Source organism: Leptosomus discolor, chromosome 1 (assembly GCF_034619465.1).
Source record: "Leptosomus discolor isolate bLepDis1 chromosome 1, bLepDis1.hap2, whole genome shotgun sequence".
In the NCBI taxonomy this organism is placed as follows: domain Eukaryota; kingdom Metazoa; phylum Chordata; class Aves; order Leptosomiformes; family Leptosomidae; genus Leptosomus; species Leptosomus discolor.
In genome coordinates this window covers 52,291,950-52,308,447 of record NC_141391.1, presented here as the reverse complement: position 1 = coordinate 52,308,447, position 16,498 = coordinate 52,291,950, and the positions used below count along the sequence as shown (strand labels likewise).

At 36.3% G+C, this 16,498-nt stretch overlaps 1 protein-coding gene across 1 annotated transcript; it reads left to right on the top strand.

Moving 5' to 3' along the window:
* The first annotated feature begins 13,504 nt into the window (after positions 1-13,504).
* On the top strand, positions 13,505-16,027 carry SLITRK6 (SLIT and NTRK like family member 6). Its single transcript, XM_086482020.1, has one exon. It carries the CDS (start codon positions 13,505-13,507, stop codon positions 16,025-16,027), a length of 2,523 nt encoding a protein of 840 aa, XP_086338146.1.
* Positions 16,028-16,498: the final 471 nt, after the last annotated feature.

Below are 16,498 nucleotides of genomic sequence, written 5' to 3'. Positions count from 1 at the left end.
TTTCTATTTAAGATGGATAATACGCAATAAAGGCACTCTAAACCGATCTTTTTTTTTTTTTTTCTGGGAATCTTTACAACCTGAAAACAGAGGGGAAGAAATCATTTGTGTTTATTCAGTCAGGTTTCACTACACATTGCACAGCACCTTGTATTAATTCATTGTCTACATTCTTTATTATTAATTGTTCTGAGACGGTGACTACCATGCTGTAGGTGATTTTGATGAAACAATTCATCCCTGATGTCATGCAGTTTACCAGTCCCTATTACTGACTCAGTAGCTGCCCTACAGTGAAGCTCACACCTGCTCATGAACTGTGACTTGGTGAAATCCATATGGCTCTGCACAGTTGCCAGTAGATGGTCAGTTGTAGTTAGAACTTTAAGTCAGATAAAGATTTAGAAAAAGAAAATTAATAAAATTAGATCAGAATCTGCCCTTACTATGGTTTCTAAACAAAGCTGTTTTTTCTATGCATTCCAGGTGAAAATGAGGCTAATTTAATTGCAAAGGTTAAGTGTTCATAACAGACTATACATAGGCAAGGTGCACAGCATGTGTGTGTAGGGCAATAGATTTTTGGAAGAAGAAATAATGTACGTATTCTCGACTATTGTATCTGTCACTGTCACTGAGGAAAGTAAGGGTGTGTGACAACACGACCACAGCTAGTGAGATGGAGTCTTTCAATAGAGACACTACTTTACCCTATTCTCATCTCCTTCAATAGCAGAAAGAACAGAAAGTATACTCTTCCTGACCTAATTTCTGCTTTTTTCTTTACTGGAAATATCCCCATTCCTGTTCCTACCCCTCACCCCCGAGGACACTAAATTGAATATTTCTTTCTTCATCCTAAAAAGGATTTTCTTCCCTTTTAAAGAGGGAAAATGTCTGATTTTTCTGTACTAATGTTATTCCTAGTCCCTGTAAGAAACTCAGATTCACAGTACCTGAACCACAAAGGACATTTCAAGATAAGATGCAGTCGGTTATACACACATACAAATTCTTACTCTCACTTCAAAGGTGAACTCAAAGGTTCATTTGGTCTGCATCATCTGACTGCATAAAAATAAAGCAGGAGTCCACATCTGCCTAACTAAAAAATAAAAAATAATACTAAAGAATGTTATATAAGCCTGTTCGTATTTTGGAAATGAAATAAAACTTACCGTAATGAGTTTGATGCTAGATCCAAAGTTGTACGACCAAAATTACAAGCTAAACTATCGATATGGCATGATGAACTGATAAAAAACACCTTTCAATGCTTTTCAACACCTTTTATGCAAATGGAGTATAAATTTTTTAGCCAGAAATCTGAAATCTGACATTTCTTCTGCAAAAATGGGCTTAGTTATACCTATGCATTCTCTTCAGTAGAGAGAAATCCTGGGAACTTTTAAAATAACATTTTTTTTAATTTAGGAAATTGTATACTTTTTACTATATCTAATGCATTTTTCTTCTACCTAATGTGTTTATTTTTATAGTTACTAACATGAGCCTCACATTTTTAAGAGTTGCTTTCTAAAAATAAATGTCTATTTGAGAATAGAAGCCAAAAATTAAATCATTGGCAGCTGTGGGTTTGTGTGTTCTTCCCACTTTGGCAGAAAGGCTGAAGTAGGTTCTAAATCTGATAGATGTAATTTCTTTAATGGGCTCTATTTGCTCTGTGATAATAGTGTGAGTAGAAATAAGGATTATGGCTATGTGGCAGAATGGGAAGCTAAGAAAATATACTTAAGGAGGTAGCTGCTTCTAAGAATGTCAGGGTTTAGATGCAGAGATTAATGGAATAATGCTGGCCTCCTTGATACATTATTTTCATTTTTGTGCATGTTTAACCAAATAAAATTATTCCAGGGTGGACAACAGAGCACAGATCTGTCACACCTTTCCTGAGTTGTGTCCATACTCAGGTATATTGAGATTTTTTATAGATTGTGTGTTTCCCATCAAAGCCAAATTCTCTTGCAGTCTTTACTCTTGCATACAGCAACCACACTGGAGAAGGGTAGCTTTACCTACAGACTTTTGGGAAGTAGAGAAAAGCCAAAATAAGGAGAATTTTTTTCCAGTTCTACCACTTCCTGAAAAGCCTGACTACTCAGATATTCTTCAAAAGAGGAACATGGCCCCTGTGAATTTAGTGACAGGGATCTTCATTGTACCTCTGTGTTGTGGGTTGACCCTGTAAGCAGTTAAGCACCACACAGCCGCTTGCTCAATCCCCACCCCCAGTGAGACAGATGAGAGAACAGAATGAGCAAAAGCAAAAAAATTCATGGGCCAAGGCACAGATAGTTCAATAAATGAAGGAAAGAGGAAAATAAAATAAAAATAAAAATTATGCAAAGGTAATTTCTCGCTGCCTCGGCAGACCAATGCCCATCCTGTCTCTGAGCAACAGCTACTTCTCCCCAAAATGGCCCTTCCCTCAGATTTATTGCTGAGCATCACGCTATATGACATGGAATGTACCTTTGGTCAGTTCGAGTCAGCTGTCTTGGTTACGTCCCTTCTTAACTTCTTGCCTACTCCCAACCTACCCATGGTAAGGCAGAGTTGGAAGAATAGGAAAAATTTACACTGTACAAGTATGATCAGCAATAGTCAAAACACTGGTGTCTTATCAACACTGGTTTAGTCACAAATCCCAAACACAGCATGATACAGACTGCTATGAAGAAAATCAACTTCATCCCAGCCAGATCCAGTGTACAACATTAACTGACAACCTCAGAAAACAATTTAGGGTAGGATTTATCTCAGCCATTGCAAATGCCTAAAGATTACTGATCCAAGCTAATCTCTAGACATCTCAATGAATTAAAGGGACTTCCAGAGTAGTGCATTCAGAAGATTGTCATCTTATGGTAGACAAGACAAATTATCCCTGATTTGTCCACACTTAAAAAAAAAAAACCACAATAGTTTGATGATCTTGGACTTAACTAACGAACTTTTAGACTGAAAATTAGCTCACATCAATTCGATATTGGGAAGTCAGTGTGGTGAGGGACATGTTTCCAGCTGTCAAGATCTACTGCTCTCCTGAACATTATCTATGACTTTACAGATCCAAAGAGTGTTCTTTGACCTGTGTGCTCCCTTGCTTCAGTTCCTATATTACATATTCAAAGCTGGAGCTGAGAAGCCTCTGTAAAGGATATGTATTATCAGAAAGAAGATAAAATCATCTTCAAAGCACAGCTTAAGTATTAATTCATTAGGGCATTAGAATTGTGCTGGATTTGTGAATTTTACCAAGTGTGTATACAGTATCCTCAAGAGAAATTAATTGAATGCTATGGGTATTTGAAATCTAGTGAAATTCCAAACTTGATTGACTACTGCAGAGTTTACTCTTCAAGTGTTTTTCCAAGTTGCCTGGTGTAATCTAAATTAGCTGGATTTCTGTGGAACAGCAGTAGCGTGTAATGTACAATACAGTTAGGCATAGGTATGCATTATCATAAATAGTTTTAGGCATAGTCAGCATGTAGAAAATCATTTGTGTTTAACAGGATACTAATGTTAGATATCAATGCATTATTCATAGACAAAAAGAAAGCAAATCATTTTAAAAAGCAGTTTCTGTATTTTATATTTTCCTGTTCAGACTTAAGAATATAAATTTTTTAACACTGAAAACATAAATGTAAACATATGTAAATTATGTCATATCCTTTGTTTTGATTATTGATACCGCACACCCAGTGATAATTTTTTCCTTCTTTTCCTCTTCCTTTAAAGAGTTTATAATATATTAGCATATCTGCACTTCTGTATACTAGCAGTAAACTTTTTAAACTAGTTCTAGATTAATCTAAAGTTAGCAGTTCATCTGGAACTGTGAACATGTTAGGTGGTAATCTGAAAAATAACCTCATAAGTACATTTGCAAACTCATACAGCAAGTGTATGTGTATTTCTCTACTCTTCATCTTTGGAACAGAAGACCAAGCAATTTTGCTTTTAAAGGAATGTGTTACAGAAGATAAAAATATTACACTACTTATTTCAAAAGCTTTACACAATTCTTATACCTTGCACTGACTGTTGATATTGAAGTGATGTTTTCTCAAGGGTCTTGAGAGCTAGGCATTCAGCTACTGTCAGACATGAAAGTCAGAAAATCTGACTACACTTCAGTTGGAATATTTGTAACTATAATGTGAAGCTGACTACTTAGAGGTTGTCGTGGTTTAACCACAGCCAGCAACAAAGCTCCACACAGCCTCTCACTCACTCTCCCCATGTCAGAATGAGGGAGAGAATCAGAAGAGTAAAAGAGAGAAGACTATAGGGTTGAGATAAAGACAGTTTAATAGGTAAAGCAAAACCCATGCACACAAGGAAAGTGAAACAAGCAACTCATTAACTACTACTCATCAGCAGGCAGGTGTTCAGCCATCTCCAGGAAAGCAGGCTCCATCACGTGTAATGGTGACACGGGAAGACAAATGCCATCACTCTGAATGTTCTGCTTTCCTTCTTCCCCCAGCTTTGTTTGCTGAGCATGACATCATATAGTATGAGATATCACTTTTTTCAGTTGGGGTCAGATGTCCTGGCTGTGTCTCCTCCCAGATTCTTGTGCAACCCTAACCTGCTTGCTGGTGGGGTGGTGTGAGAAGTAGAAAAGGCATTGACTCTGTGTAAGCTCTTAGCAATAACAAAAGCATCCCTGAATTATCAACACTGTTTCCAGCACAAATCCAAAACACAGCCCCATACTATCTTCTATAAAGAAAATTAACTCTACCCCAGCCAAAACCAGCACAGTGGTGCAGTTGGTTGGCAACTAATTTAAACGTATTTTGGAAAAAAAAAAAAAAAAAAGCAGAACACAACAATCTTCACAAGGATTTCATTAATTTAAATTTTATTCAAATATACCTTGAAGGGTATTGATTTGAAGTCCACAGTAATCAGAAAAGAAGTCAAAGCCCAAAGTCAAGGGAAATTATGTGGATTTCACACTGGGTTTTCTCTTCTACGTGAACAAAAGGCACTTTACCCATTTTGGCTTTAAAATAGATTCAGACAGCTATGTGGTAGTGGAGAGGACCATTACACTCTGAACCTACAGTAATTTAAGGTCAATGGGCAGTAATGCTCCTGGGATTGCAAAAGTTATTACGAAAAGGGAGTACAGGTAGAGCAGTAGAGAGCTTTTTAGGCTGATGCATGCTGTATAATGCCAAACCATGACTCAATGTTTTTTTGTGGTTCTTGGGTCATTGGCAAGCAGAGTACCTTTTTAAAAAATATGCATCTGATTCATCATAACCAAAGACTACAAGTACTCAGGTGACTTTTGTTCTCTGCAGACCAGTCACCTTTAGGCATTTTTTTGAATTGACATTCAAATATTGCCAAGGTCACTAGGAGAAGAGAGGATGTTCCACAAGGCTGATTCAGATCAAGGGAATCCGTCACTCCAACATGAAAATTTATGAACAAGATGGATTATCTCAGAATAGGTTAGGAGATTTTAACTTTGATATTAAACTCTTCCTATATTGTGAGGTACTGGGAGTGCTCTGTCAATGATTAAACAAAACATTGAGAAGATTCAAGAGCTATTGCACTGATACCAAAGGAGGAAACAGTGCAAGTTAAAGAAATGTTTACACATTTACAATGAGTTGAATAATACAATAAAGCAGAATTATTAAAGAAGTATGCAAGAGAAATCAGCTTGGTTTCATCTGCTTCCAAAAAAAGAATATTTACAGCCACTGAATAATATTTTATTAAATGACTAAGAAGCCACTATTTTGTAAGGAGTCATGGTGTTAAGGATAGTAGGATAAAATGTGTTGTTCACTCCAGTACGAAATTTAAAGGACCATATAACTTTTTATCTTGAAAAATTAAATATAAAGAACATTAGCTTCAATATACCTTTCTTCAAAATACTTTACTTCAGGGAATGTGATTTTTGCAGGAAGATGATTATCGATGCATACAGTGTTATATATGTATGTATTCATGTATATTAAGTATGCATATACAGGTCTAAATTCATTTAGTTACTTAGAAGCTGCATTACAATAATAGAAAACTGTTCCTTTAACCTCATTGTTTTCCTATATATTGAAAAACTTTTTCAGCAGATTTTTCAGAGAATTGCTTCTCAATAAATGTCACATAAAAATTAAACCAAATATTTACTTAGATAATAGTCACATATTGCATATCACTTTTAGAGGGGAAGGCTGATCTTTGTTTATGTAATTACAATGTGTTCATGACTGCAAAAAGCCACACAGACAGTGTGTTCAGAGCAGAAAAAGGTTTTGAGTAAGACCTATCCCAATGAATAAAAAAGGTGCAATAGTTTTGTGAGGGAAATAGATGTTCTGTAACTGAATTAAATAAATGGATGCCTACAAAAAAACCCAACACCCTCTTTTCCTAAAATCAATCTTAATTATTTATTTCCTGTTTACCTGACTGTCATGAAACTTATAGTTCAAGAAAACCTTTCCTAATTACCTTTGTCATGGGAGAGAAAGGCTCTCCATTGGCTTTATAGTAGGCACTGGTAGCTTCCATAATTGTAGCTACAATATATCATGCGAATTTTTTTGTTTGTTTTGTGTGTGCATGTGTGCACGTGCCATGTGTGTTTTCTGATTCTACTTAGTTAAGGCTAAGCCTTGGTGACTGTCCCTCCATATGGAATTTTCATGTATGCTGTCTATATGTGTTTCAACAGAGTACCTCAGCCTGCTCTCTCAGGTGTGAGTATTCAGATGCTACTTATCTGTTCCAGAAGAGTACTTCCTTTCAGTATAGTATCTTAGGCTCTCAGACCAATACTTATACAGAGTTCAAAGAGTTGGTGTTGCAAGAAATAGAGGTGAAGAGTGGTTCATACAGACCAGCGTGTTCTTGCAGGCAGGTCAGGATAATTTATTTGGCTCGTACGTCTTGTGTGGAATCAATGGCTCCTTATGTGAATACTGAGAAGCATCCAGGAGTTGTGCATGAGGGGGGAGGGTACCTTTACCTTCCACTGAAATAGGAAGCGCAGATCCTTATTCCTCCTGTTATTTTTAAACACTGAATTTACAAATAAATAAATAGGTACCATGAAAATTCACATTTTGAAGACTAATCTGTAAATTGGAAGCCTAATTTCCACATTTGAAATTAATATCCTTTATATGGAAAACAATCTTCAAAGGGTGTAAGAAAGCCTTTCGCTGGCTTTTACAGGTGTCCCTGTAGTGTTCAGAATTTTCCTGAATGGAAGGAATGTACTGCTAAGAAGAAAACAATAGATTCCAGAAGAACCTTCCTGGGCATTTTCTGGTCATATCAAAATTCACAAATTCTGTAATCCGGGCTCAGGTGTTTCCTCTGTAACGCATACAGTTAAAGAAACCTGCACAGATTACCATACATAACAGAATTTAATAAAATGTGGTACAAAATATTCAAACATCCTCTTTTAAGGATTTTACACAAGGCCTACATGCTTAACAGCATTCTTCTATCTCTACATGTATATCCCAGTAAGAGTGAAAACTTACTAGCTGGGGAAGGATGCTGCACAATGTCTTTATAGTTAGAGGGGTATGGTATCATTTCTGATCAATGGAGATGCTGTACTTTGTGAAGAGATAAAGAGGAATGACATAAAAGCTTAAGGCTTTTTCAGAAGTAAATAAGCCTGACAGTTTTAGATTTTATTTATACAGCTACACAAATTTTAAAATTGTCAGAGCAATTGATAAAGGTGGATGTTTAAAGTGCAGGTTACAAAATCCATGTGAGTTCAACACTGTCCATGCAGATGCATTTGCAGAATCACATTCTTTAAAGTAACCTGCTTAATGATTCATAGAATTGTGGTAGAAAAGCAATCATTAGCCATATTTTATAAACCTGGTAAATATATAGTTTGTGGAATGACAAACATTATTGATAACCATTCTTGGTGGGTTTTAGTCCTGTATGGTTAGGAAATGTTCTCCTATTTTTATTAGTTGATTTCTGGAAATATTTTTGTGATCATGTTTTACTCTTGTGGATGTTAACAGAAAAGCAAAGAATGATGTTTTCACTTCTGATATATGTATCTGTATAGACAAATATTCTCCATCTCAAACAATCAACCATAAGTGAAGTGTGAGCACCTGTAAAAATTAGAAAGAATTTGACTTACGATTCAAAATCTTCAAAATGAATAAAGACTATAATGATTTATTTGGCTGGACACAGCTGAGGATCTTTGAGCCTTAACAGTAAAGTGCCTGCAAGTGAAGACAGAGTGGCAAGGTTCATTAAAACCAGCAAAATGCAATCAAGAAAGTGATATTTTAAAATGAATGGAAATCAAATTGTTTCTTAGGAATATTTTATCTTCTTCCATTATTTTGCTAAATTATGTATTTTATCTGTAGAAAATTAATACTAAATAATTCATCCTAATAAGCCAAGGCATATATACATATGCTTATATATAAAAAATATACGTGTATCTGTGTATATATATACACATATAGGACAAGGTCTTGATAGCCTTCATGACATGGAACAATATGTCACAATAACCCTTCAAAGGCCAATGAGGCCACCTGGAGAGCTATCAGTACAAAAGAAGTTACTGGAATCTGACTGGTAGGGAGGCTATAGTAAATAATCTGTAAACTAATCCAAGACACAATAAGAACAAAACAGAAATGGCATGCTCTACAGAGTAAATGCACCAAAGCACCAGATCTATTGTTGTTCACCAAAAGGTTTTGCTGCTCTGCGGAAGTGGGATGAATAAGGAAGTAACATTTGCAGCATATGAAACCATCCCATGCAGCGCAAGAGGGATGAGGAAAATCTTTCTTGCATGAAAAAACATTTTCCTGTAGTCCTACTGTATCTGCTAATTACTTATGAGCACAAAGAAAATAACAGCTTAAGCATGATACATGCCTTTAAGAATAAGCCCCCAAACCAGACCATTTTTTATGAAAGAAATGTTTCATGCAGATACAATACAATCTCACGTGGATAGACACCAACACGCTATGCTAACATCTGTAAACCAGACAATTACAATCAAAGCAATGTTTCTTCCTACAGAACAAGATGGGCAGTTTTAAAAAAGGACTAACGACAATCATTGTGCAAGCATAAGCACTAATACTTATTTTTTTTCAGAAATGAAATATGTGCGGCTGTGCATACTCCTCTCTACCCCAGATACATTGAGTGGACTGGTTTGAGAGCTGCACAGTCTCATTTAGGTATTCGAATAACCCTGCCCTTCATCGTGATAGACATATTTTCCAGAGGACAAGATTTTCTTTGTGGTGTGTTTTGTGGAGTATATTTGGACTGGAATGCTTTCAGTTTGTAAAGCAAGCATTTGCAGATATAAACTAAATGCAAGGTCTGCCCAACAGAACAAACTGCAAGATCTGCAGTGGATGTTTACTGTTTTTTTAAAATCAGCCATTAAGAGACCTTAAGCAATCTAGAAGATATTTAGCTGAATTTTACTTTCCGAGGTTCACTTAGAGAAGGGAAAAAGGAGGTGAGAGAAATTGCAGGAGGAGGAGCTGATCTGTCTCAAGGTGGAGCTGTATCTTGTATTAAATGACATTGGCAGATTAAAGCTCTCTGGTGGGGAAGGGCTTAAAGGCTGAGTCAAAAGCCAAGAAGTCTCTTTATTTACGCCTACCTCCCAGCCCCTGGCAATCTGGCTAATAACAAACTGAGCTAACAAGAAAGACTAGAAAGAGCAGAGAGAACACAGAAGCAGCTTGGATCTAAAAATCTGAGAAACCAAGTGATCAAGTCAAGCTCTGCTGAGCATCTTGTTTGTTTACCACATCCAAATGCTTGCAAACAGTTAACTATATGCAGAAAAGTCAGCATAGCTGTGAAGTATGCTGTGAATTTTAATTGAGGAAAAAGGACAACTGCTTACAGGATGGTCTAATGTGCATGCTGCCTAGAAGATTTTTTCAATTGAACGCTTTGTACTGTATCTTCTGAACAAGGATTTTAACTTTATGGAGCTGTAGTATTACCAGAGCTTGCAGCAAAGTGAAACTCGGAAGAAAGTGTGCATTTTTCACAGGGGAAAATTACATCGCATTGAAACAGCTGCTCCAACTGTGCATTACTGAGCATTTCAGGCAGTGTTACTGCTGTACAGGTAAGAAAGATTCCAATTAGTTAATTAGCTTAGCATATGAGAAATTAATTTCTTAGAATCAGTTGAGTTTATTTCTCTGCATGACTTTGTATAACTTTTATGTTAAAGGATGGCAGTTTTTGCTGTATTTCAAACAGTCTGCCAGGTGCATTTATTCAAGCAGCCAACTGTATAGAATGTGTGTATTAAGGAAATGTTGATTTCAGAACCATTGCAGGGGGGAGGAAGGGGTGTTTGTTTTTTATTTCTTGAAGTGCAAGAATGGTCATAAATGTATCATCAGACTGTGATTCCCTTCGGGATTTAGTAAACAATCCCAAATGCTTTTAGAAATTACTAATTCTTACCTTGAGGCTTTGAAATTCTTCAACATGCATTTTTTAAATAGCTGAATTAAAACAAATGAACAAGCAAAACCCCAAGTAAAATGAAACGAGCTATTTCAATGTTTTAGAACCACATTATTACTTGTCAAGCATGCGGTGCCTTTGCTGTAAGGTAACTGCATCTGAAAGTATTCAACTTTGCCTTGTTGAAAGGACTGTGACACTTTTTAGACTTTTAGAATTCCTACTGAAAAAAAGCTTAGTTATGGTATGCAGTTAATAGTGACTTATATAAAAGCAAATAAAATGAACAATCTTCAGTCACCATGTAGAATTTGCTGAAAAACCTCACCACATGAAACAGAAAAAGGTCAGCTTTGTCTTTTAAATTAAGTTTTATTATATTGTGAATTCTTTCAGTTAAATGTTACTTAAAAGCAGTATTTATTTTACAATAGTAGCCTGCTGAGAGCTTCATTACATATTCCTGAGTGTTCAGACCAAAAAAAAATTGGAAAAAGGGTCACAGGATACAACTCTTATATTAATTTTTGTTGTGTGTGTATGTGTGTGAGAGAGTTCTGGCAGCGCTGCCCACAGAAGTATGATGATGATTAAAATGGGAATGTTTTCCAATTGGTTACAAATGTTGTTACTTTCATCTCTGAGAGGAGGGCTTTCGTTTTTATAGCCTAATTTCTCAATATGCACTAGAATGTAACATGCTTTTCAGTTTTGGGGTTTTTTTTTCATTTAGTTTTGCTCAGGGACTTTATAAGTGTAGTTTGAATCTGATGCAGATTGAAGCTGGAATTGCTACAGAGAAAAAGTGTACAGAAATAAAGTCTAACTAGTCATATAGGAGGTTTGAAGCTGGCATCTGTGTCAAGAGCCTGCATTTTTTACCTTGGGTCACTGGAAACAATATTGGTGCATGTAAAGCAAGCATAAATCTCTAGCATAACATGATCCTAGAATTGTTCTGCATACTTCAAAATAACACCTTGACATGTTGTGTCTTATCCAATACTTCTTGGGACAAACTTAAAGACATATATATTAAATATAGGCAGCTGGAGTTCAAGGAGTGTTACATGAGACAATAAAACTGTTTGTTCTACAGACACAAAGATAAAAGGTCATATTTTTAGGGGCACTTCTTCTTGCACTGTGAATTGCACTTACTAATTCTAAACTCATAAATCTACTCCCACTTACCAGGAACTACTAATGAAGAAAAACATAATTCAGTGTGTACACATTTGCTGTTGTTTCATGTGTGTGTGTGTGTAATACTCATACCACAGCACTTAAGTGGCTGCATATGTAAATCTTTGCAATCCGTTTTAAGGGAAACCTTGAGAACTGCTGTTGCTAGTAACAAAGGTACATGATAACTAAAATATGTATTGATGAGATGCCAAATCATATGGACACACTATAAGCATGTTCCTGCATGTAATTGAATAGATTCTTGTAAAAGGTTCTAGTCTTTCAGAAATTAACACTGCAGCTGGTTGATTGTGTAGTGACATTCTGTACTCCATGTTTCAATAGCTTGTTTAGAAAGATCAAGTGACCTTTATTACATGGATTACTTAATAAACCTGCTTTGTCCAGTCCTAGAAAAAAAAGTGCACCTCAAAAAAGTTCTTGCATTTGAAATCATCCATTCCATTGTAAGACTTTTTTTTTTTTTTTTTTTTCCTCTAGGAAATGTGGAGATATTTAATTAAAGATTTTAAACAGTGATTTCACTCCATATCATATATCAAGAATTACCGTTGTTCTTGCTAATTAGACAGCCTTGACAGAAAGAATCAGACAATCTTCAAATGAAGTGTAGCATAAAGTAATTCAAACCCATGATAACAAATGTTTGATTTTAATGCGAAAATTTTGCTTATGACTCCATAGTTGTAGTGTAATGATGCATTTATCAGGTATTGCAAAGTTCAAGATCAGCTTGACAGATGATAATTTAAGTTACATAACACACAGATGATACTGGTGACCATTTTTAATACATAAAGTACGGTTAGTTTAATGTACATTTCAGAATTTTTGTGGTTATGATTATAATAATTGGAAGGTGTCTAATAATTAACCTCCAAAAAAATATGTTTGCCCCTTGCCTACCTATTTCTTCTGACATTTACTACCTTTTCAGTTGTCTCCTCTTTTTTATTTTAATTGTGTACATAATTATTTTACATGTACATTATATACAAACATATTACACTAATGTGTGCTGTGTTCCCGCTTCCACTGAACATCTACAAACTATAACATATGCATTAAAATTTAAATAAAGAAAAAGAATTACTTTGTCTACATACTTTTTAGTTTGTGGGTACAAGGATTGCAGAGCAAATGCCTTTTGATTTACATACATAATGCAGAACTAAAGGAGAGATTCACTGTATCTTGACTGAATGGGTTTTTGCTCACAACATATTGTTGAACTAAAGTAAATTTCTTCTCTTCAGCAGCTGGACAATATTAAGTTGAGCTTAGCAAGTTTTTCTTAAAATTAGCAGTGCTATACAGTGACACAAAGAAATGATCCAAAATATGTTAGCCTTGATATAAATTGTCTGGGCAGTAACTTATTACTGCTGTCCACTGGCAAAACATTCTATATGGTATATAAATAAAGACAACACACTCCTGATTATCTCTTACTTTGGTGTATCAGCGTGAAATTACTGAAGCACTCCCTTTATGACTGTGTTTATTGTTTCAACACATTAAACTAAATGTATTTTTCTCTGCTTAGAAAATCATTCAAATGCTGTGCACAATATAATATTGTTTGAAAAGTGAGGTAGCTCAATGACAAGTGCTAGGAATAGTTATTGTTTCCCTCTGCCCCAGAGGGAAAAAAAAATTCAACCCATCAACCCTGTAAAATCATAATTATATTACTTTTTGTTTTTATTTTTTCTTTTTTTTTTTTCTTTTTTTATAGAATCTGCTGGTCAAGATGAAGCTCTGGATTTTTATTCTATATTCAGTTGTGTTTGCATCTGATCATTTCCAGTCACAGCCTTCTTTTTCTTCAGTCCGAGGATCTTGTCAGAGTTTGTGTTCCTGTGAAGAAAAGGATGATACCATGATTATAAACTGTGAAGAAAGAGGCATCAAGATGGTATCAGAAATAAATGTCCCACCATCACGGCCTTTCCATCTTAACCTGTTAAACAATGGTCTAACTATGTTACACGCGAATGATTTTGCTGGCCTTGTTAATGCTATCTCTCTACATCTTGGTTTTAATAATATCGCAGATATTGAGCCTGGGGCTTTCAACGGTCTCAGCCTTCTTAAGCAACTTCATATCAATCACAATTCTTTAGAAACACTTAAAGAAGATACCTTTAACGGATTGGAAAATTTGGAGTTTCTTCAAGCAGACAACAATTTCATCACAGTGATTGAAGCAAGTGCCTTCAGCAAGCTCAATAGGCTTAAAGTGCTTATTTTGAATGATAATGCCATTGAATATCTTCCTCCAAACATATTTCGTTTTGTGCCATTGACTCATTTAGATCTTCGGGGAAACCAGTTACAGACGCTGCCGTATGTTGGCTTTTTGGAACACATTGGTAGAATACTAGACCTTCAGTTGGAAGATAATAAGTGGGCCTGTAACTGTGATTTGCTGCAGCTGAAGATATGGCTAGAAAACATGCCTCCTCAGTCAATAATAGGTGATGTTGTATGCAATAGTCCCCTAGTTATCAAAGGCAGCATTTTAAGCCGGTTGAAAAAAGAATCACTTTGTCCCACTCATCCTGTCAACGAACTTGAAGATCCTTCAGGGTCACTGCCCTTGGTTGTAACCACCTCTATCAGTGATAGTCACCTATCAACTAAGGTGATTCCTATCCTGAAAGCTCCTACTAAAGAACCAAGTTTAGTGTTTCATACTTCAAAGCCTACTACTCAGTTTTCAGGAATTTATTGTCCTGTCCCCTGTCACTGCACCAGCCATATGCTCTCAGGAGTTCTCATGCACTGCCAGGAGCGAAATATTGAAAGCTTGTCTGATTTAGGACCACCTCCTCCAAATCCTAAAAAGCTTGTTCTAGCTGGAAACATTATTCAAACATTACTGAAATCAGATCTTGTGGACTATGCCAGCCTGGAAATGCTTCACCTGGGGAACAATCGCATTGAGCTCCTTGAGGAAGGTTCCTTTATGAATCTGACTAGACTGCAGAAATTATATCTCAATGGCAATCATCTTACAAAGCTAAGTCAGAATCTCTTCCTTGGCCTTCAGCACCTTGAATACTTGTACCTTGAATATAATGCCATCAAAGAAGTTTTGCCAGGGACATTTAATGCAATGCCAAAACTTAAGGTCCTCTACTTAAATAACAACTTTCTGCAGACTTTGCCACCCCATATCTTTTCAGGTGTTCCACTTGCCAGGTTAAATCTGAAAACAAACCAATTTGCTCATTTGCCTGTGAGCAATGTCTTGGATGAACTGGATATGCTGGTACAAATTGAACTTGAAGACAACCCCTGGGACTGTACCTGTGATTCACTTGGTCTGCAAAAATGGATACAAAAACTGAGTAAGAATACAATGATGGGTGATATTTTTTGTAAATCTCCAGGACACCTAGCAAAAAAGGAACTGAAATCCCTGAACAGTGAAGTCTTGTGTCCAGGTTTAATAAACAGCCCATCCCTACCAACTCATGCTAGTTTTGTAGTTGTGACAACTTCTTCTACTACTACCAACACTGCAGACACCATCCTACGGTCACTTACAGATGCTGTCCCACTTTCTGTTCTAATATTAGGACTTCTAATTGTGTTTATAACTATAGTATTTTGTGCAGCAGGAATAGTTGTTCTTGTTTTGCATCGGAGACGAAGATGCAAAAAGAAACAAGCGGATGAACAAATGCGGGATAGTAGCCCAGTTCACCTTCAGTACAGCATGTATGGGCATAAGACAACACACCACACAACAGAGCGCCCAGCTGCAACTCTCTATGAGCAACGTATGGTTACTCCCATGGTTCAGGTCTACCGCAGCCCATCCTTCAGCCCCAAGCATATGGAACAACAGGAGGAGGGAAGTGAGAAGGAAGCTAGCGATTCCAAACATCTCTGCCGAAGTCTCCTAGAAAGAGAGAACAGTTCACCTCTTACAGGTTCAAATGTCAAATATAAGGCTACTGATCAATCGGCTGAATTTCTGTCTTTTCAGGATGCTAGCTGCTTGTATAGAAACATTCTTGAAAAAGAGAGAGAACTGCAGCAACTAGGGATCACAGAGTACCTAAGAAAAAATATTGTCCAACTCCAGCCTGACATGGAAGTTTGTTACCCTGGAACACATGAGGAGCTGAAGCTAATGGAGACACTCATGTACTCCAGGCCAAGAAAGGTTTTTCTGGAACAAACTAAAAATGAGTATTTTGAACTCAAAGCTAATTTACATGCTGAGCCTGACTACTTGGAAGTCCTGGAGCAGCAAACATGAAGTGATAATACGTTGGGCTGGGGCCGAATTTCCGTAATTATATTTCAAGTTGGAAATGTGAATCGAAGTGCCTTATAATAACATGTCAACAGTCAGAACTTAAGCACAGCAGTAATCCTAGCAAAAAAAACTCAGGGATCACTGTGGGAAGCCATGGGGTAATGCGCAGGCAATATGTGCTACCCCAAGTTAAACATGGACTTTGTGTGACTGAACTGTGGAAGGAAGATTGCTTATAGTAATATTCCTCAGCATTTTAAAAAGGTGTGTGTGGCACTCTCCATTCTGTACCCAATCTATTGAAAAAATGTTTCTTACCTTTAATTTTTTTTTTTCACTCAGTTTAATTAGATTCTTTTTAAAAAGAAACACTTGTGTTTGTAGTTATAATGTTAGAATACATTGGTTAGGTTAGTACATGCACTGCATACATGACCATTGTCTACACCTACACCTTATAATAAATATGAA

Bases quoted from the DNA above. Each gene is read 5' to 3' on its own strand.
- SLITRK6 (XM_086482020.1), top strand. From the start codon at position 13,505: ATGAAGCTCTGGATTTTTATTCTATATTCAGTTGTGTTTGCATCTGAT.